At 39.8% G+C, this 22883-nt stretch overlaps 1 protein-coding gene across 2 annotated transcripts in view; it reads left to right on the forward strand.

The window, feature by feature from the left end:
• Nucleotides 1-22883, forward strand: part of LOC122401203 — a 96554-nt gene that overhangs the window by 57666 nt on the left and 16005 nt on the right. For both annotated transcript variants that reach the window (XM_043403185.1, XM_043403186.1), the window contains 5 exons: nucleotides 6122-6227; nucleotides 6915-8424; nucleotides 17220-18366; nucleotides 19730-19834; nucleotides 20116-20241. In XM_043403185.1, the coding sequence (XP_043259120.1) occupies nucleotides 6122-6227; nucleotides 6915-8424; nucleotides 17220-18366; nucleotides 19730-19834; nucleotides 20116-20241 (2994 nt within the window). The remainder of the gene's footprint in view (nucleotides 1-6121; nucleotides 6228-6914; nucleotides 8425-17219; nucleotides 18367-19729; nucleotides 19835-20115; nucleotides 20242-22883) is intronic.

The following is a 22883-nucleotide window of genomic DNA, read 5'->3' on the forward strand; positions in this document are numbered from 1 at the left end:
TTAGAGAAACACCAAGAATACGTGCTGATTTACGCGAGAAGACGAGGTACCAGGTGGTGGGGGTAACGAAACTGAAGAGTGGGGCGGCCCATTGGTGGCCTTGAGCAGCCAATTGATTTTGATCCGACTCAACCCGGGTAGAACACGACTCTGATATGCTATCGTGACGTTGCATTTTCTTTTTTCATGGGTACAGCCGTAATTATTTCTCTGTATCGATACTTTCCATTTCTTAGACACTGTAATAGTGCTTGAATCACTGTAATAATTCTTTTAAATAGTGTTTTTTTTATCGATAGCGTTAGGTTAGATATTGATAGTTTAGATGACACGATTCTTTATTATTGTTAATACAATAAAACATCACCACCGCTTCTATTTCAAGAATCACTATCGTTATGTTGTTCTACCAATATTGAAACCATTTTCTGTTTCCAGAACTAAGTTTAGCAACAAATGGAACAAACTTCTCATATGAGAACACTGGGGGAAAAAACCTGGAAAAACGCAGTATTAATTTTGTTATAATGCTATTTTCCGCGATATCGAAATTACTATAAATTATTTACTATTCAGTGTTCTACCCAAATATCAGAGTAACCACTATCACTATTAAGATCTTTCATACATGCACAGTCTTTCGCAGAAATCATTTATATTCTCGCATCGATAAGAACAATAATTCGCAACTCTTCCGCTAAGAATAGTTGAATGCAATATGGCGATCTACCGTGAAACACGTGCTAGAAAAACGTGAATTCACGTCGGTTGCGCTATAAATAGAGCCGCGAACGAAGAAAGTTTCCGATTTCCTCGAAATAACTCTTAACTTCTGGTATTCAAATTCACCCAAAATTTTCCAAATTCGGCTTCGATTACGTGGCTACGACTTTTGACTCTCGGAGAATAGCGTCAAAATTGATTATAAAGCTCGTCCATCTCGCGCGACACCGGGATAGCAAATTGGAAAACTTGAAACTATTCTTCGTCGGGTTTGTTTCTCGACCAGAGGCAAGGCAAAGTCGTGCTTCAACTTCGGATCGAGTTCGGTAACATCGAAACGAATTACGGCTGTCCCTCGTCTTGTCAACTTTTCGCGAAACGAAGCTCGAAGTTTGCCTCGCCGCGGTACGCCATTTTGAGCTCTCGTTGCAACATTTACTTACACGAGCATGAATCATTTACTCGAAAGGGGGAATAAGACGGTAGCGTATGAATATTTCGAGACCTGAACCGCAGCGGAATCGATAAGTCGATGTATTTTCCATGATCCTCGACCCTAAACCGCTTAGGGGTCTTGACCCTTTGATAGAATGTCGAAACGACCCACATTGATCTCTCGAAACGTATCTCGATCATGGCAGTAGTACGAGGGAATTTTTAGAAACAGTTGGTCGAGTCTATTTTTCATTGGGAAGCTTTTAATGTTTATTTAAAAATTTACTGAATTTTCCAATTATTTTAGCATCGAAGGTTTTTAATTTGAATTAAAAATAAGTAAATTCGATATCGTCGTTGGTTTCGTTGGTTGAAATTGTTTAAATTGGGTTACAAAGATTATGAATTACATTTATTAGAAAACAAACACTCAAATGAATATTATTCCCCGTTTCCGTTAAACGATTCGCGTCCGGTGAGAAGGCATTTCTAGCGTCTAACATTTTAGCGCGCTTGTTTCTATGGTAGAGATTAGAGGGAATGCTCCGCGTGGAATGCGTACGGTCACGGTACTAGACATTCTTTTTAATCAGGACAGTTACACCGTTGCATAACAATTTCGAGGACACTTCGATCTATTACGTAAACGAACCTTTTCTCATAAATACGTAAATAGTTTCCTTGAAAATATTATTCTTGCATATCATCTGAGCATTGCTTAAGCACCATTCTAGGGGGAAAATCGTAATTACATTCGCTTTGAACACTTAATCATCACCTTTTTCCAAAAGACTGAAACATTGGGAAATGTGTTCTTTTAACTTGAAAATTAAAAACAAAATATAACAAGCGTGTAAATAATTTTTTCTGGTAATATTGGGTGACAAGGGATAGTCGAATAATGATTTAGTATTAATAATAGTAAAAAACACAAATAGAGACAAGTGTTTCTTGTTCGTCAAATTTTTGAAATATGAAAGGGTAGAATTTTTAACGAAACTGGCACACGCATGTGAAAAGTTTCGATTCGTACAAAAGATCGAAGGCCGTTCGAAACGTTTTGTGTGGCGATGTATATATCGTCGCTCTGTGCACGCGTTCCCGCTACTAATTCGGCAATTTTATTTTCATTTTCAGGGCAATGCTTAAACGTCCGCACCGGGACCGTTTGCGAAGCAAGTTCGATCAATTTGCCGCAGTTAACCGACCAAAGAACGAACAATCGAACGAAAAAGAGAAAAAAAAAAGAATTTGAAAGATACACGATGTGCACGTTTATGACCGTTTTATTAATAACAATGATATTCATATCCGAAAGCAATGACCAATCATGATGTAATATTATACATGAGTGTTTTCTTTTGCCTAAACGTGTTCTTCGTATGAAAACCCTCCACGTTCCCCCGTTATCGTTTCGTTTTGTCTTTATTATCCGTTATCTATCGAAGTTGGGCAAATTTTATTTTCGAACGACGAATAAAAATTTTCGATTCGTTCGTAAACTGGCTTTCCTTCAGGTTTCGCTCGTAAATTTTCACTCGGATTTCTTAAAATCGAGTCACGAATAATTAACTAATCTTCGAATGGATCTAAAATTTATATTCATTATTCGGAAATAAAATTTGCCCAATTTTCGTCGATCGAACATTTTGAGAAGACCTGTACGTTCTTACCAGCGAGATTAATTAATTGGTGATAAAATTGCACAGACTTTTATGCATGGTCCGAAATAAGAATCACGAAAATAACACTAGTTTCTAAACCAGTTGATAAAATTTTTAAATTATATTTTCGTGAATTACTTTTTCGATCCCTGTTTAAAAGTTTGTGATTTGATCGTCGATCGAATAATCTTGCAAACCAATGACTGACGGTTAATTTTCTAATTATTATTCGTTGTTTTCATTATGGCGTGTTTGAACAACGTGATAATTTTTTTCCAGAGACGATACAAAAGCAAACGCAAATTTAAAAAGTATCGTTTTGCGTGTGTTCGACGCGACGACCTATTAAACGGTGCTTGGACGTTCGTTTATTATAATTTTACTTTTGGTGCATTTAGTATTTCTAATGCTCTGTTGGGAATGTCGATTTTCCTAATTTTTCGTTGAAGGATGTATTTTTAAAATAGGTAAGTTTTCATGTTTCGAGCGATATATCGATGCAATATACACGACGTTAATAAACGGATGCGGAATTTTGTTTATGACGTCTTGTACAAATTTTCCAGTGGTGCGTGCGTCTTAAATTTATCTGAAATTTTCGAGGCGCCCCCCCGTCGAGGTGCTGCCTCTCGATACATGTTTTTTTAAGCCTTGCAAAGCCGATTCTCGCGCGCCATCTTGTCCAATTTTCGTCCTCGTTGTCGCGTTTTCTAGTAATCTATTTATCGAAGTTGAACAGGATCGAAGCGCACGACGGAAAGGTGAGGATAAAACGACCGAGTCGTCAGACTCGTGGAACGCTTTTTTGTCTAATGAAAATAATGCTTTTTGTCTTACATAACGGGATGTCGACTTCCATGAAGGCAAAAAGACTTGGACCTTGGACGAAAGATCGGAGTGTGTTTGTTCGAAAGAGTTTTTAAGTAGGCGAAATCCTTTTGAACCCGCTGTCTTCTCGCTGAAACGCCCTTTAACCCTTTGTCCGTTGGACGAGGCACGTCTCGAATTATTATCCAAATTTTCAGTTCGGCAAAAACGATAGAATATTAATAATTGGATGCATTGATAAAAGGAGTATTTTATTGTTCGATAAAATATTTTCTTTAGCGTCTGAGGTCAGAGGGTTAAACAAGATAGTCTTTGAATCAAAGTACACCTTGTACATTTTGTACATACAGAACATGTATCGCTTTCAACGTGTTGTACCTCTTATCAAGTGTATTGTCCAAAGTATTTACTTTTTTTTAATTAATTGCTCGACACAGAGAAATTCTACTTGACAGAATTCGATCGACGACAGAGAAAGTAGCTTTAATTGGCTATTGTTAGACGGGAAGATTTTTCGTATAGTCTTTTCCATGCACTTCGTCGGTACATGCTAGTCATTAACTATACAAATATATTTTCAGCGTATGGCATTTATCAGCACCGATAATTTATCGTTTAATATGTGCTTATCCTTGTATCCTGCGGTTTAGTCGAGAAACGATTGGACAATTTTCGTTCGAACATCGATATCGAATCCTAAAGAATAGAGCAGAACTTATTATAGTTGTGTATATATATATATATTTATATTATTGCGATTTAAAAACAGGAAAAAGTAATTGCTGGTGAAAACGATGTAGTGAAAATAGCGATGTAAATAGTAGTTAGTTAATTTTTTCTATAAATGTTCCAAATTGTCGAATGTTCTTTATTTTGAAGTCTATTATTCTGTCCGATACCTGAGACTTTCTGTACTATAATTTCCAATTCTACTAACGTTCAGCTCGTATTTTCCACTTTGGAGCCAAGGTGCTGCTAATGATTATCAATGAGATTCATTATTCTGGGCTTCAATTATCTTTCGCGAGTTTAATAAAATATTTAACAGTCGTTCGTATATTGGAGGTTCTTGTCACAATGAATAGCTTTTGGTATAAACAATTTCCATGATAATGAATGTACGAAAAGTTACAGACAGATATATATTTCCTGTCACGGTCGGTTTAAACCACGTCTGACCACAGACAATCCATTTTCACTTGTACGTTGTCATCTCGATTTAAATTTTCCATATTTCTTAGCACTTTATATGTAGATTTTATTGCAATTTTTTTTCGATACATTCTTTATCAGAAATTGTACATACGAAGAATTCCAAATATATTTATCGATGACAACATAAATATAAACAGTCCATTTTTCCCTTGGACACTGTTTTGTTTCTTTTCGTATTTAATTTCTTTCGTGCATTTACTTTTTGCATATAAATAATTTGTAATATTTTCGATAATAATTCTGTACATTTGGGTCGAAAGAATATTTTCTATATTATATTTATAAAAATTTAGACGTTGGTACACTATTTTTTATTAGTTGCAGGATATGTCTGACCATATATAAACCATTTCCCCTTGTTTTATTTGTCTCTCCTTTCTACTTATCTAAATTATGTATTTGCAAATGAAATTGTTGTTAAAATTACTGTACTTGCTTTTAAGGTTCCAAATAACATTTGCTCGTCACTCTTAAAAGTTACTCTTCTCTTAGAAACGTCTTAAACACGAATTGGTAACTACTGTAACTATTAATCATTACACTGAAAATTTATTGAGTTAAAAAGAAGTATAAATTTACTAAATATGACATTTATGTATCTCGGGACATTTAACGACAAAGTTATCGTTAGCAGCACCTTTACCTTCGATTCTATCGTTTCACCTGAAAGTTACGCTTCGAGTTACCGATTGTATTTTTTAAAGTAGCACTCTGTCGCGGACCTGGGCGAATTTTATTCAAAATGAAAATAACAAATAACATTTCAGGCTTTTATTTCAATGTAACAATGTTTAGAAATAACCGAGATATACTTGAAGCAACGAAGCTTTATATTGTACAGAGAGTATTTTAGTCTGGAAAAATTATTTTCTGATACAATTTCTGACATCAGGGTGGGTGCAATTGAAGGATTATCGATATTAAAATTTAAAAATAAAATTCCAATTTTTATCCCATTGTCAGTGTCCATCAATGTTCACAATTTTGTTTAAGTTATACAGGATTTACTTACACGTAATTCTATTTTCGAAACACGTAATTTTTTCAAGTATTTCCGTTGTTTTATTTCAATTAAAAATATATTATTCTTTAAAGTGCCCAGGTCTGCTCTGTCGAACCGCTTTTCTTTCCCGCGTAAGTCGCTCCCTTCTTCTGCCGCGATAGAGGCGAACGCGACGGACATGCTTGACGATGACAATAATTGCCTGATTTTTTCTCGGTTTTTTTGTATGTCCCGATGGCCGATCCCACGGTAGAGGGTGCCGCCGATTTGTCCCGTGAGACGCAGCAAAAGCTTCCCCAACGAAAGCGAAACGACAGATCATGCAGCCGAGCTCGAGGATTTCCTCTCCTCAAGATCAGGTATTCTCTCATTCGATCGTTTTCCAAAACCTCAATCTTTTCCATATTTTTTATTTACACACGCGAATATCGATTCACTTTGATCAGAATCAGAATTTTCTATAATCTGGTTACAATGTCAAAACTAAAGTTAAGCTCACTTTTTCTACTTTAGATCTAAATTGTCTTGCGATTGTCTAGGGTTTCTAATCTATAGAACCTCGTTTCCTCACCGATGCCAGGACCAATCCAATTTCTGTGCCCAGATTCATTGCTAGAATTTGGATCACGAAAGTGTTCGTTACTTGGCAATAGTAAGAATCTGGCATCGAGTATAATTTAAGCACCCATAAATACGCAAGAATAAAATCAAAAGACCCTCCATTCGTCTTTGATTAAAAATTTGCATAACGAATCCCTATCATTTTAACCCAAACTAAATCTCACGTTTTAGAAACATCCTACGAATTTTTTCCCATAATCAAAGGTCGAAAGTCTATTTCCACGCGTCTGTGAATGTTGTTTACGGGCAAACGATTACGCAATTAATTAGGATCGCCGCTCGAAAACGGTACAATTAGCGTTCAGTTACCGCGAGCCTCTGCAGCGATTGCAGTCGTCATCGCGAGATCAATAACAGCCTGCCAAGGCGTCGCGATCGCCCGGAATGCGATTATACTTTAATCGTCCTGGTTACGAACTCCTCAGGAGTGACGGAGCTGTCGTTGGACAAGCCAGAGACGGACGAGGACGATGACGAGCACTGGAAGGACGCGTCACCATTGACGCCGACCTGCAGCCCCACGAAGCATCCTCCTTCGAAGACCGCCGCGGAGGGCGAGAGGGACGTCGTGATCCTGGCCAGCGAGGCGTCGCCAGAAACCAAGACGATCGCAAAACACGGCCAGGACGCGGCGACAGGCGTGGAAAAAGTGGCGCCAAAGGTGAAGTTAAAGCGAGAACCGCTCGTCGAGGACGAACGATCGATACAAAAAGTGCCTGAAACGCAGAGGAGGAGAGGCTTGAGACGCATGGACTCCGTGGAGAAGATGCCCACGTCCAGGGACTCCCTGGACAAAGGCGCCAAGAGGAAGATCGCCAAGGACAGCGAGGACTCCACGCGGCGGATGGACTCTGTGGAGAGCGAGGATTCGAGAAGAAAGGACGAAGAGACGAGCAGGTCGAGGGAAAAGGAGCACAGGAAGAGCATCAAAGAGCAGGAGTGCATCGAGAGAGTCACGGAGTTCCTGGCAAAGCACGGTGTCCTGGGCTACTCGGAACCAGAAATTCATCCTGGTGATCCTTCGAGGGAAAGAATCGCGCGTCCTTGTAGCTTGTACGAACTGGACCAAGCTCTGCCAGTTCAAGAGGACGAGAAGAAGTCCGAAGATCCGAAGATCGTCTCCAGGACGCCTTCCACGACGGAGTCTGAGAGACCAACGACGCTGGAACGACTTCCCGTGACCGTAGAGGAGCTGAAGGTGACGAGTCCAGAAACTGAAGTGTCTGGGACGAAACGAAGAAGCTCGATGAGGAAGAGGACGTTCTCCAGGGAGTCGTCCAGAGAGTCCCTGCTGGACGAGGCCAAGAAGGAGGTCAGGATACAGGAGAACGTAGAGGAGATCTTCTTCGAGGTGCCCAGTGAGCAGGTTGGGACCCTGCCAGAAGTCCAGTTGGTCAAGGCTAGGATCATCACTGCTGAGGAGGCGGCTGCAAACAGGTTGGAGGAGCCTCCAGCGAGGATAGAGGTCCACTCTCCGCCGGAAGTGTTCGTCGTTCCGGATTCCGTGAGAGTCAGAACCGGAAGGGTACCTTCCCCGGAGACTATAGACAAGTCTCAGCTGCAGTTGGCGAGCTTGGCCAAGTCCACCTCGGAGAATACTCTGGTGGACCCGTTGTTGGAGGAGGAGAACAAGGTGTCACAGAGGAACCTCAAGGCTGAGATCTTGCTGGATCTGTCGAAAGTCGATGTTGGCGATGGGGTTGCGAAGACTGACAGGGAGAGGAAGGAGAGGAAACTCAGCAGAACAGGCAGCGAGGGATCGAAGAGGGCTGCGATGAGGGTTCAGGCCAAGACGAAGGAACGCGAGGGATTCAGATTCGGTAGTCTGGCGCAACCTGACGAACCTGAGCTGACCATTCTCCTGGAAACTGCCCTAATCGAGAGGAAGAGGAGCCTAGAAGACCTTAGAGAAGCCTCGCTCGAGGATGCTAAAATGTAAGTGAGTATGGATAGATTTTTGGATGGACTTAAGGAAGACATCTTGAATTTTTGTTTAGTTTTCAACCCTCCAGAACTTATAATTTAAATGGGATAAGGATAGGCTTTGATTTTAGTAAAGCTTTGCCGAATTGGTCATTGAACTTAAGATGGTAGACATTTCAATCTTTGATGAGTGAATTATTGGTTAGTTTTGAATCCCTTAGAACTTATAATTTAAACGTGGAATGAGTACTCCGATTTTAAAGAAACTTTGCAGAATTGGTCACTGGACCTAAGAACTTTACAGTATTTTGCTAAAGAAGGAAATTTTTATTAGCTTGCCTATGAAATGGTGGGTCCATAAGTATTTTTCTTCTATTTTTATTTTTGTATTGCATCGACTACATTTATTTTATATGGAGAATTCAAATTTTTGCTTTATGAATTCTTTATACATATAGTCGCTTAAAAAAGATTCAGCTTGTCCCAGTTTCCAGAATCGCTCTCTATGGGGCACGTTCAAAATTATTAGTGTACATATATCATGTATTCTCAGTGAATCACTCCCCGATTCCTTCCAAGTATAACAAGAATCTCTTGTACAAAAATGTAAGCTTTCGTGCTTCGAGCAAGTTATGTATTGATAGATTCCGAATTTCTTGGCAACATGTTTGTATACTTTCTGTATTCGTTCGACCATCGCATATAAACACTCCTTCGACCCCCGATGATGCAAACCATAAATCATGACACATCCACCGCCATATTTTACCGTCGGTGTGATGTAGGGGAGAGTCTACCCGAATCCTACGTTTCGAATACAGTGGTCCAAACGCACTAAAGTTCTAAAATAAATTCAAATGTCTTTTCATAAGCTTATTTTTGTTTCCAAATAATGGTGTCGAGCCTCGAATTCTCGAACGTTAATCCTCTCTTAACCGATCAAATTTTACAAATAAAATCAAAATTAATATTAGGGACCTTGTGATGCATTTGAGAATTTAAAACTAGAAAATCTTCTTTACCCACAATCTGATGACCAGATAAGTCGAATAAATTATTCTGCATCAATATAGATGCTCAATATGTCTAAAGAAGATTGTTAAATAAATATCCACAGGTTTAATGCGATTTCTGAGTCTCGTATAACCGAGTCTTACAGTCCAGTGGATCTCGAGGAAAGCCTCCAATGCAAGTTGACGAGGAATATTATTATTTTTCTTTGCCTATTGGTTAAATTACCAGCGGTGACCGTCGAAATCCCGAGAAATGCGCACAATTGATCGGAAATGTAGGTCGCCTGGAATATAACAGATTGTTTCGCGACCTGAAAATTCTATGGCCGTATCCCTTTTCTCTCATTCCCCCGAGCGATTGAACCCAAAATAGGCACGGCAATCAATTATTTTTCTTTCCAGCGTCGAATGTCTTGAACCTCGCTCGAGGGGCGTCGCGAACGATCGTTTTAACATTTCCGCGTCGTCGAAACTCAACACTGACGCGAAAACATACTTTTTTACAGTTCGTTTTATTGCCCTCGAACAAGCATTTTCATTTAGAATTCACTTGTACCATAATATTGGTATCATAATTATTTTTTTATTGGAAATTAAATAATCACATTTATTTTTATCAATTTGTCACCTTGGTATTTATATTCTTCTAAATAATTTCGAAGTTTAGTGCGTAGAATGATTTTGTGCCTGCGAAACTGCGAAATGTATATTTGAACTACGGTCGACCCATCTATTATACTTAGGTGTGTCGTTTATGGCTTCTTTCAGGCTCATCACACGTACTTATGATCGATTTTACTTATGATTTTCTTTTTCCATAAGCACAACGTTACACGTAACACTGTTCCAACAGAAAGCTTCATTGTGGATCGTTAAAAAGAAGTAATTGGTATTCACTTTGATAATGTTTGATCGTACGAGCAGATTTTATTTTTGCCTCCAAATAGAGATCCGGTTACTTTCCTCGATCACTCACGAATAATCGTGCACTTTTTCCCCTGAAGCAAAAACTCTTGTTCCGTCAACCATTATTCATGGACTTTCGTCGAGGAGAATGCCCACCTTTTTTCAATTCCGAAAGAAGCTTTCCCGATGTCGTCGATATTCCGTAGCCTCAAAGCATCAATCCCCGTCTAGTATCATTCTGTTCTCCCCTTCCTTTTATCATCGTGCACAGTCGAGCTTCAAAAATACACGAAAACGTACGCAAGATGCTCGATGAAAAACCCTTAACCCACTGTTATTTTGACATTATTTATTCAAATTATAAGGGTGTTTTATTGTAATGTCAGATTATTAGGCCGAGAAAATCATTAGATTTTAGGGATTACTTGTTAAACCATCTGTGGGGACTCGAAAAGTTTCCACAAATGGCACCCCAATGGATTCTATACTCGTGTTCGCTAATTAGGGGTGGCCAATTTGCTGAAACCGCAAAATTTCTTAAGTAATTAACTCCAGTGATCCTTTCCATCCCAGCAAGCTATAGCACATCCACTCGAAAGCTTGGATCATTGAAACAAGGACTTTAAAGGCCTCAGTACTCCTCGAAAGGAATCACAAATTCTAATCACTATTCTAAAATCAATATTGCCTTGACTGTTCGGTGCAAGACCTTCTATCCTATATTACACACTTCGCCAAAATTTAGCTTCGTAGAGGACTCAGAAATTAAAATGGCACTGTTTTCATTCATGATTAACCAATAATCTTTTTAGATTCATTCTAAAACTTGATTCAATAGACATTGCCTGCCTGAATGTCAGTTTAAAACATTGATTTGCAAATTCTGATTTACGTAAGTTTTCGCAAATGTCAGTTCACGAAGGAATCCAAAAGTTTCATTCGTCGATCGCGAATGAAATTTGTCCAGCTCAGACTGACGTATCGTTCGCGTGTTAAAAGTCACGCGTGATTTAGATCAGATACACGGCGTCAGCAATTCGTTGAACTTGTTTGACATTCACCTTTCAAACAGTCGCACTATATTCAGTTAGCGTGCGGACGCAGAAATAGCCTGTTCTGTTCCATTGTGCAACCGCGCATATGTTTCGTTCGCGTGCGAAACCCGGTTCGTTTCGCAACCCTTAACCTTATCCGGTGAACCCGTCTATCTCGGCGACAGAGTCGAACCGTTGCACGACGGAACCAAGGAAACAGGAAACGAATAGAAGCCCGGCAAAGACGATGCTTGAGTAGCCACGAAAGTGGGTTACAGGAACAGAAAGCATCGGCGGCATAGCGGAAACCGAACACGAATATAAATATAGGAAAGTGCTTGCCAGAGACGAGAGACGAATAGAGACGATAAAAGATAAGGTCGAGCAGTCTGTGCCGGTCGGTGGAGGGAGCACGGCGGCGTAACATCGTTGAAAGAAACAGAAGAAGCAGTTACAGACCGTAAACCGTAAGGTAACCGAAAGACGGAGACGTCGATGGCCAGCGACTGGCACCGGAAGGGAGGGGACTCTACTACCGGGCGGGTCAAAAGTTACGAGGTCCCCTCGACGATCTCTGGAATTTACGGTGAGGGGACGCATACCCGGAAATTGGAAATTTTTAACGCGCGGAACATTCTTTTACACTATGGGAATCCTCGTTTGGACGCTTCCAAACCGGAGGGTCTATTTTGAGATCTTATTAAATGGAATCCAGTCGATCCATTGGCTTGAAATTTGGCGTGTATTACAAGGGATTATGACGCTATATGTATGAATTTTTTTACTTTGGTAGATTCACTAGTTTCTGTGGAAAATAATTTGAGAAATTTGAATGCGAATATTTGCAGTTCTTGGCGAGCTTGAAGAAGGGTCATTTTTGAGAATTTATAATATCGAATCTACTCGATCGATTGGATTGAAATTTAGTGTGCATTGCAAGGGATTATGGCGCTATATGTATGAATTTTTTTACTTTAGTAGATCCACTAGATTTGACGGAAAATAATTTGAGAAATGTAGCTAAAAATATTTGCTTTTCTTGACAAGCAAGAAGAAGGTGTGTCTTTGGGAATTTATATACATCGAACTATTCTAGCGATAACTTTTAGATTTGTCAAGCGTATTCAGTGACCGCTATAAAATGTACATAAATTTTCTTGTGCTAAAAGACTTTATAGTTTTTCGTAAAAAACGATCGCTAATGAATCATACCTAAAAGACATTTATGTCCCTCGGTCGTCTGAAATCTAGACTGATCTGAGAACACCCACAAGCGTAAATAAGCCCAGAAGTTCGACTGGACCAAGTTTAAAAAATAATTAAGCAGGCACCCACAGTATTTTAGGGTAAAAAAAAAAAACTGTGGACCACTAAGAATTAATCTCCATTGCTCCTGCATTTTGACCCGCCCTGTAGGAGCTCGCGAAGGAACAGAGACGGCTAGCTTTGCCGCAACGAAGCTCGGCCGGGCGCTCACTCCCACGCACACGGTCTTCCCAGCGAACTCGCGTGGATTCACCCACACGTAGAGCCGCGTGGTCCGTGTGTGCGTGCGCGAGTGTGTGCATGCACTCGAAGGAGAATACTCCTGGAGGTGGTTGCTCGCGATTAGTCGTGATTCGGACCGCCTAGGCATCGTGGTGTACTCTCCGTCGCGACGGAGACGAACCCCTCCTCCCCACCTCCCTGAACACGAGACCACGGCTGCGCCAGGTGTGTAGGTGTCGGTGCGCGTTTGTTTTGCGGGTGCACGCGAGCGCGCGCCACGTTTTCGTGTACACGCGGCACAGAGTGTGTTGTTTATTAGATCAGAGTAAGCCAGTTTGCAGTGACGCACGCCCGCCCAGAGACACGCCAGTGAACACCTTGGCTTCGTAGCGGAACGTGACAGAGGTATCTGGACTTTTTCTGCCCGCAATTCCGCGAATACTTTTTCTCCCAACCGCCCCCTACGTCCCCCAGTTTCCATTTGAATCGTGCGTTCGTTTCGCGACTCCGGTTTTTCGACCGTTTGGTGAACGTTTGGTGGAAAATCGACGGAAATACGCTTGAAGACGGTCGATCGAATCGATCTGGCACCCGGTGATTGGATAACGAGGGAACGTAAGAGTTCGTAAGAGTTCGAACGCACCGGTTCAGTCCGTAGCTAAGGGTGATTTCGACGAGGATTTCGTTGTTTGGTGATATTTGCACTGGTGGGAATGTAGCTCGGCGGATCGGAGTCGCGAAACTTGCAAATATCTTGCGATGTATGCGTTTTGAGGGGGAAATTGTTATTATCGAAACGAAAGGGGGTGGAATTCTCTGTATAATTGGTTCTGTTCATGTTTTTGATAGCTGTAGTATTTTGAGAGTAAATTGACTGTGAATGTTGATGGATTGATAGCTACAAATAAATTATCTGAAAATATTAAAAGGAAAAGAATTAGTGTATTTTATTTAGACGAGAGAGTCAGACTAGAGTTAACAAACTTCGATCATAAAACGTGGAGCGAGATCGTTGATGATTCGAGGATTAACGATAATAGCTGGAGTAGCTTAGTTTTTATCGCCACTATTTATAGGTTGATAGAGGTGTTTAAAAATATTGAAAATACAGCCAATTACGTGGTGAATTTTGTACTAGAAATTGTAATAATAACAGTTCGCAAGATATTTGCAACTGACCATAAAATTCTGATCATACAGAGCCTTCTATATACATATGTTCGATAAATATTTCAACCAAATTTCGAAGCTTTTCTATTCGTTCTTTTTATTCGAACCTCATGGACTGATGGACTGCTCGTCCCAGAGTCGCCTTTCGATGCACCGTGGCACGTAGGATTCGTTTGTTTTGTTCGATTTAGCGACGATTCCGGGAACTGGTTACGAAACGATCGAACATTGAATTCTTAACAGTTCGCTGGGCGTACAGTGCAGGTAAACCAGCCACGAAACGGTGCTTTGAGATAGTAAACTGCGACGACCCTATAAAACGGTACTTTGGAAGCGTGCTTTCGATGCGACGCGACTTCAGGGGTTACGACAGGCTGATGGCCTGAAAAATGTTATATTCAGAGACTTTGTTCCGAATAAACAGTAAAAAGTACACATACCAAGCTACGAGTCTACTAAATCTTATACAACAGATTCTATTTCCGACCTTTACAGGTTCTTTTTATAAATTAAAAGTATTGTAATTAGTTTCATTTTAATTTCTTCAACCTCTTCTCCATCTAAAACAACATATTCTGAACAATAGTACAACGGACGTCATAATCCATCAACGGGATTATTTCGATCTTCTCATCTTGACAGACCGTATCTCCACCGTAGAGACATTAGTTTCTAACCCATCATCAGTAATGGGGTCAAGTTCAATATAGAGTGTTAGTTATAGTGACAGGTGTCTCAGTTATTAATTGCTGAAAATACTAGGGGGAAAAGATTTTAGGGATTTCAGACGATCGTAAATCACTTTTCTTTTTTCAATCTTAGTATTCATGAATTCTATCCAAATTTATTTCTTTCGTACGTTTTAACTTGAGAATTTGTCTAGTTCCATAATGAAGAATCCAGTGAAAGCATTGATTTGACGAATGTCAGTGTTTTTTTTGGGTAGTCCATTTATTCATCTACCAAACAATATTTACATTTTAAAATTCTAATTTATTTATTATACAAGCAAAAACCCATTAGCGCACAAGAAAAAATACAATTATATTTTTACAGTTGAGATAGAAAACAATGCCTATACATGCATATAGAAATATTCATAGAACAAAATAGAATCGATATTGGGACTTAGAATATAATCATAAATTGTAAACCTGTTTACTTCTCATCCCCAGAGTCACAATCGTTTAACCCTTAAGTGAACTCTCAATCTCAACTGAATTATTTTACTTAATGCTGATTTTTATCATATTGGTAAATGACAATCAACCAAAGCAGCTTCAAAGCATTTAAAAAACAATGGAGGATTACATAAATTTTTAAATAATTACATTGATATACAGGATGTTCCGCATTTTTCCGTACACGCTTCAACAGTGTGTTCTACAAGTAAAAATAACACTAAAGTGTTATATAACAAAATATTCATAAATGCTTTGTTAAGAAGTTATGACAAAAATATGAAAACAGATGTTTTTTTATTTATTGAACAAACAAATTTACTAAAATTTTGTTTCAAGCGAGCAACATGACAAAATATTTTTAACGTAGAATTATATGAATAATTTACACATTTCTTTATCAGAGTTTAGTTTCTATCATTTATCTTGGATGCTGAAGTATTCTTTCTTCGTTGATGACTTTTTGTTGTCATCAAATTTTATGTTATTCAAGTTTATGTTCAGTAAATTGCAAACAATTTCATGATATCGAATGCTTGCAAAAGATTAATTTTATTTTATTATAAATTTTTTTTCTAATTTGAATGTCCTGAATGTCAACCGAGTTTCACAGTTCATGTTTTTGTTATAACTTCTTCACAAACCATTTATGGATTTTTTGTTATATAACATTTTAGTCTTAGTTTTATTTGTAGAATAATAGAGTATGTATTATTTTAAATTTGTGAAAGGCCCAATAATTCACTTAATGGTTAAACATCCATAAATCAGAAATTTCCCTATCTCCAAATGCTTAGAGATGTTTGAAATCTCACTTTTTTCGATCGCAAGCCCACTGGTGCTCGATCTCATCGCTGCACAGTGAGACTATTGCACGCCAAACGCGGTAAACAGTGGTTTTATACAAATATACCCACAATGAAATAATGATTCAATAATAGTTAATGGGACACATGGCCATGATTTAGTATGATTTTTTTTATCATTTGTCGATTTTTGATACGACTACATGATTTTCAAATGTTCAATCTTAAAAGCATTGTTACGATTTTCAAAAATACTTGTAAGTTGTGAGTGAAATATTTAGTGTTAAAGTAATGGAATTTCCAAGTGAAGCAGGTAGGTACATATGTATATATATATTTGAATTTTGCCATTTTTCTTCATCTTTTATATAATAATAACAATGCTCGTAATCACCGACGCTCGCACGTATCGAAACAGTTGATCATCTTTATATTTTTCGCAGTAGCAGCTAATTTAAAAAAAAAAAAAAAAGATAAGGCTTCACTCTACAAAAAGCAACTAAAATGAACACTGCATCACACTGCATTCATAATTAAAAAATAAAATGAAAACTGAACATGTTCAATTAGTTATAACTCAAAAAATGTTGGAGATATAAAAGTGTACTTTGGTGTAATTTAAATATGTACTAAGTAAATTTAATTCGATTACTCATTATTTACTTTGAAGAATCAAAGCAACAATAAACGATGATTATAATTTTGGATGATTTTAAGATCGAACATTTGAAAATCATGTAATCTTGTAATCATGTAATCATACTAAATCTTGGTCCATGTGTCCCATTAACTATTAGTGAATCATTATTTCATTGTGGGTATATTTGTATAAAACCACTATTTACCGCGTCTGGCGTGCAATGGCCCCACTGTGCGCTGCCCAATCGCGATTAATCGTTACACGTCCCAGCATCGAGCCATTAGGCGCGACGTCTTACAATTCCCGTCCCACAATGCAGCTGCGTACCCTTTTCCCCCATTGACCGTATTAACCGTCCGACCAGAACCGTCGCCGCAATTAGTGGGTCACCACGGAAGACCTTTCCATTCGCTGCTTTAGCGGATTCGCTGGAAACGTTATCCAGAATAAGAAGCCCTCGGAGCTTGCTCGTTAAGAGCCGGGTAGACTTCGTTTCGTTAGACCAACCTCGTTACGCGGTTCTTTTTCTTGACTCTGCCTCTATATCTGTGTTTCCTGTTTCCATGAAGATCCGAGGATCAGCCTAGCCCGCGGCAAACGCAGACGAAAACCGAGCTACCTTCGAGGTCCCCCGAAACAGAGACATCCCAGGACCAGGGGAGGTTAGAACCACACGAGGGCAGTGAAACAGAGAAGAGACCGGAGAACGAGGACTATGACAGGCTCCTCTGGCAGCAGAAGCGTCCGCTGCCGGAGGAAACGGTCTCCAGGACCGACGAGGACAGCCTAATCAGCAAGGAACACGCGCTAGAGTATCAGAGTCAGACGCTAGAGAGCCAGTCGGATCATCTGTTGCACGGAGCGATCTCGTCGTCCTTGGAGGATCTGTTGAGGTCTGTGCCGGACTGTTGGCCGGACGAGATCCAAGACAAAGGCTCGGCGGAGGTCGAGCGCAGCTTCAAGGAGACCCAGTACTCGCCCAAAGAGAAGTGCGACGCGGAGACACAGACCCACCAGGAAACCAAGAGCACTCAGTGCAGCCCGGAGCAGAGCTCCGTGGTCAGTCCTTCCGAAGTTTCTAAGGATAGTCCTCTGCACGTTGCTCGAAGGTATTACCAGAGTCCTAGGAGAGAAGTACAGACCCAGACCCAAGGCGAGAGCAAGAGTGTCCAGTGCTGCTTGGACGACCTAGGTAGTCTTGGATACACGAAGAACGCGGACACCGAGGACTTCGACAGCCCATCCAGGTCGGAGAGGATCCAGGCGAAGGAGTCGAAGAGCATCCAGTGCATCCCCGAGGACATATCCACCAGTCCTGGCAAGTCCATCAGCAGCTCAGCCTGTTCACCGACCCGCGGCAAGCTTTTTCGCAGCCCTCGAAGGGAGGTCGAGGTTCAGACCTACCAGGAGTCCAAAGCGATCCAGTGCAGCGACGATGAGCTGCTAGAGGCGGAGGTAGACGTTTGTCAGCCACGGTTGCAGAGCAGACCCGTCAGCTCTGTGTCCCAGAAGACCGAGAGCTCGGCGTCCTCCAGCTGCGGCTCACCCTGCAGGATCCCGGCGGTCGTATTCGCGGACGAACCGGTCGACATGACGGTCACACACCGAGAACACGACGGGAACGTCAACTGGTCCAAACATTGGGGCCCGGAAAGGCTGGTGGAGATCTACAGGGAACCGAAAACCAGCTTGGGACTGAGCATCGTAGGAGGAAAGGTAACGTAACGCGTCTACATTGTGTTGAAATCAAAGTTTGATGTTACTGGTGCGTGTTTGCATGTGTATGTTTGCGTGTGTGAGGCCCAGAGAGGCTCGTAAAGGTCTACAGGGAACGAGAAACTAGCTTGGGACTGAGCATCGCAGGAGGAAAGGTAACGCAACACACCTACGTTCAGTTGAAACAAAAGTTTGATACTGTTTTGGTGAGTATGTGTGTTTGTATGGCTGATCTTGGTAGGTGAGCGGTATCTGAGTAGAACTGGACTTAAAACGTACCTGAACTTTTGAAAACAATCTTTTGTAAACGCCTATGTTTGTTTAAAAACGAATGTAGTCCGTTTTGGAAATTTTAATATTCAACCCTGGTTCTCTTATCAAAACAGCTGATCATAAACTAGTATTCTAGGATCTGTTTCGATTCATCGTGGCCTACATTTCAAGCCCAGTTACATCTAAACGGCGCTCGTTCGTATATTTAACGAAACTCGAGTACTGTACAGAGTGATCCTAGAAATTACAAGAAAACGTTTGATTCGATGATCGTCGATAAATAAAGTAGGGTCAATTGGATAAAAGAAACTGTAGTTTTCAAAAATTCATATTTATTTCGACATGTATTTTTTCTTTAATCATAAAGATCATAAAAATTTAGACGTCCTCACTCAACGTTTTCCTAATTTTAAAACAAACTTAATTAGCAATACAACAGACTTCGTCAACAATTGTTAAACGTAATTATTCTTGGTTCGGTAATTGCTCGACTAATTACGTCGTGTACTGAACAGCTAATGGTGCCCACGTTGATGGCATTGGTTGTTAATTTCAGTCGAGTAATGTACGTCTATATGACGCACAAAGTTGCACTAGTATAAGTGCATTAACGTACCGAATGGCTTCGAGACATTAAAGTCGACTTTGTAACGTAATAGAATTGTCGATGTCAATTTTCTCTGCTTCGATGCTGCTTTTAAAAAAATTGCTCGCGACGCTGGGAATATTGAGAAACCTCGAATTGATCTAGAGAAATTTTCGATGCTTCGATTCTTTCGATTTTAAAATTCGATCGCTGGACACGCGCTGTCGTGCGGAAATCTCACAGCCGTATTTCTTAAACACGCTCACTGGACGCGCTTGGGCGTTCATCGCGCGCGGATTATTCCGGCCGTGAAAATGCTTATAAGTGCTGGATGTATCGGAAAGGTTAAACGAATTATCACGTCGAGATATTATGCAATGCTTTAAATAGCATTCTACTTAACAAGGAATGCTATTTTGGTATAACTGTCGTGCTTGTAAAATTTGCAGGATCGTTCTGCCTTGATTAACAATTCTTTCAGACAATATTAAATATATGTTTTAGGTCGATCTGCACAATGGCAGTTCTAGTAAGTCTCAGAACATATCCGGGATATTCATAAAGAACGTTCTGCCGAACAGTCCCGCCGGAAGAACCGGTGAATTGAAGGTAATAATTTTCAAATTTTTAACGATGGATTAAACTGAAAATTTCTAATCCAGTCGGTGGAGAAATTCATAATATACTCGTGACGAAAGTAGAAGCGTATAGATTTAAAAAAAAAAAAGCCTGGACAACGCCGTCCGGATAATCGAGCGCTCGATTAAACGTTGGATCGATAGAGATTCGTCGATTTAAGCAGGGAGAAGGGGAAGCAGTAAACGAACGGTGGCGAATCGAGCAAAATTGAAGGATTTAATGGTCGCGTTTCCGTTCGCGTGTACTTTCAGGTCGGAGACCGGATAATCGAGGTCGATGGCGTGGACCTGCGACACGGCACGCACGAGCGGGCAGTTGAGGTCATACAAGCCGCCGGAAATCCTGTCTGTCTTCTCGTCCAGTCTCTGGTGCACCTGGTGAGACCTCGCCACGACCAGGAATATCGATGTACTCCCACCCCCTCCCACGTTATCCCGAATTTGTCACACTTTGTAATTGTTATTGATGAACGGAGTCGACGAAACAATCGACTTGAAAGGTTCTTCCATTAGATTCTTACCTATTAGATTTTTTGGTAATAATTTACCACCGTTATCAGTATTATAAGTCACGAATATTAATGAATTCAACGACTATTTTTGGGATACCCTTCGACGAAGTCGATTTGTTCGTTGACTTTACCACTGTGGTGTTCGCGCCATCACTAGTAGTTTTTCCCGTAAGAAGCAGCCGTTAGAAAAAAGTGTCAATTTTTTTTCTAATTCTTACTACTTACAGAAAATACGATGGCTGATAATAGCGTGAACACTCTGTACATGTTCCTCGTATTTTTTCTAGTCTGTAGTCTCTCATTTTCAGTCGTTAAAGAGTATTACTAGAGTATCAGGTGCTGCAGAAGGTCTGTCCAATAGTAAACAGAAGAAATCAATTTGTCATAAAATATTGCAGTATAAAGAAAATTCATTCGAGTACTATCAGTCTAAAGCTAGTCGAACAATGCTTTCTGTAAATGTATAATTTCGCAATTATTATCGTTTATTGTCGCAACGAAAGTATTTTGAATTGGCCTTCGTATCGCAGAAACAGTATCGATAGATAACTGTAGAAACGTTATTTTCGTGTTGAATTCCACAAGAAAGCCAAGGATAGAATTTGTACAGCAACCTAATATTTATCGTAGAAAAGATCACTTCGATCAACATAGTTTATTTTGCTTTCCATATTTCATTTAACGAAGTCAGTAACTTGCTCCGCGCGTATAATTTCGTTACCGTGCACTGGCATTCTCAACGCGTTCGTTAAAAGTTTATTTATTTTCTAATACGTTTTATACATACTTTCGAGCATCGTTCGCTCGGAGACGCAACGATATCTGCCCATTTTTTAATACTAACCACTGAATAAATTATTTCCAGTGTCGTTGAAATCCATGCTCGCGAAACAAAAATTTACAGACATCTGATCATGAATTTCCATTTACAGAGTTTAATAGCTTCCTGAATTTTCCAGTCGCTAAAGCGCTATTTGGATTAAAATAAAAAATGCTCAACTGGTTTTTTCGATATTTAAAGGGCTGGAGATTTAAATTTTCTGGGCATAAAAACGTATGCCTTACTAAACAGAATAAACTTCCAGAAATTATTTAAAGTTGAATTATATAAATAATTGCTAGAAGTTTAAAAATTCTCGGTACGTATTATTGAAAAATTAATAATACTTTCTGTACCAAAGAACCTACAAGTTTGGTACGATAAATAATGCAAGGAATTGATTTATTCGACGATGCACTATTTTGTAAAAAAAGAAGTGCAAGTTAAGATCGAGGAAAATCAGATTATGGAACATTTCATTAACCATTCGCCATTATCCTCCACCAATTTCCCGTCCTGCGAAAATAGGATATTGCTTGTCCCAGTTTTTCGACCCGCTATGTATATCAAACAATAAAGTGCAAGAGGCGCCACAATGTGGCTGTTTTTGTCGCGATACATTTTCAGAAAACACGCGTTTCGAAACTTCAGATTAGTTTGACGCGAATCCTTGAACATATCCTCGCTGTGTCCTTCAGTTTCATTCAAATTCTAAATCGATTTACAAACCGAGTCAACGATTGATCGAGTTTTCGGTTTTCGTGTTTTTCATCGTAGACGCGGCTGAAGGTTCGTTCCGATGGGTAACGGAAGATAATTCCAAATCGAATTCTAAATAGAAACCCAATACGGAATAATTAACTCTGAAATGGAATTACAGATGGACATGGTTCGAAACAGAGGAATTAATTCTGAAATAGAATCCCAAACAAGTATAACTCAGAGTGGACGAAACTCAAGATAGAATTTTAAATAGAAATAATTTAGAGTGAAAATAAAATTCGAAATAATCGAGTTAATTTTAAAATAGGTTTCCAAATAAAAGATATCTAATTCATTTTGTTTTCTGAGCCTACGAACTTGATGGTTGCGATTCCTTCCACCCTCGATTTCGATCGATTCGAAGAACGGTGCAGGAAATTATACACACCGAGCGGCATCGAACGCGAAAGTGGGAGAAATAGTACGAGAAACGCGAAATAGGGGAAGAAAAAACGAAAGTGGGAAAAAGAGGGAGGAGTAGGGGTGAATAAAAAAGCAAAAGGGGGAGACACGTAGACACAGCCATTGTCGACGAACATCCCTTATACGTGTACGATGCATCGAGGTCGAACTTTCCGATAAACATACTGGCGAGGGAGGCTGGGGGCGAAACGAAGGAAACAGGGTGGAAGGCAGAAACGGAATGAGAATCGTGCAAATCGGAGCAAACGGAAAACAGCCTAATGCAACTGATATCTATTATCGTTTCTAAAGAAACGACTAACTCTCTCAGAAACAGAATTAGATGATCAACACTGTTATACAGCGTCAAGCATAGAAACTGTTCGACAGATTCTAAACAATGGATTTGCCTTTGTTTTTCAAAAAAACGAACTATCCTTTGCAGATGGTAATTGCTGTTTGTCTGGCAAACTGTTACGTACGTTTGTAATTTGAAACGTGTTAATCGATTTTATCCCAATTCG

This window comes from Colletes gigas, unplaced genomic scaffold, assembly GCF_013123115.1.
Source record: "Colletes gigas isolate AHSC1104 unplaced genomic scaffold, ASM1312311v1 Colletes_gigas_Sc00022, whole genome shotgun sequence".
Classification (NCBI taxonomy): Eukaryota; Metazoa; Arthropoda; class Insecta; order Hymenoptera; family Colletidae; genus Colletes; species Colletes gigas.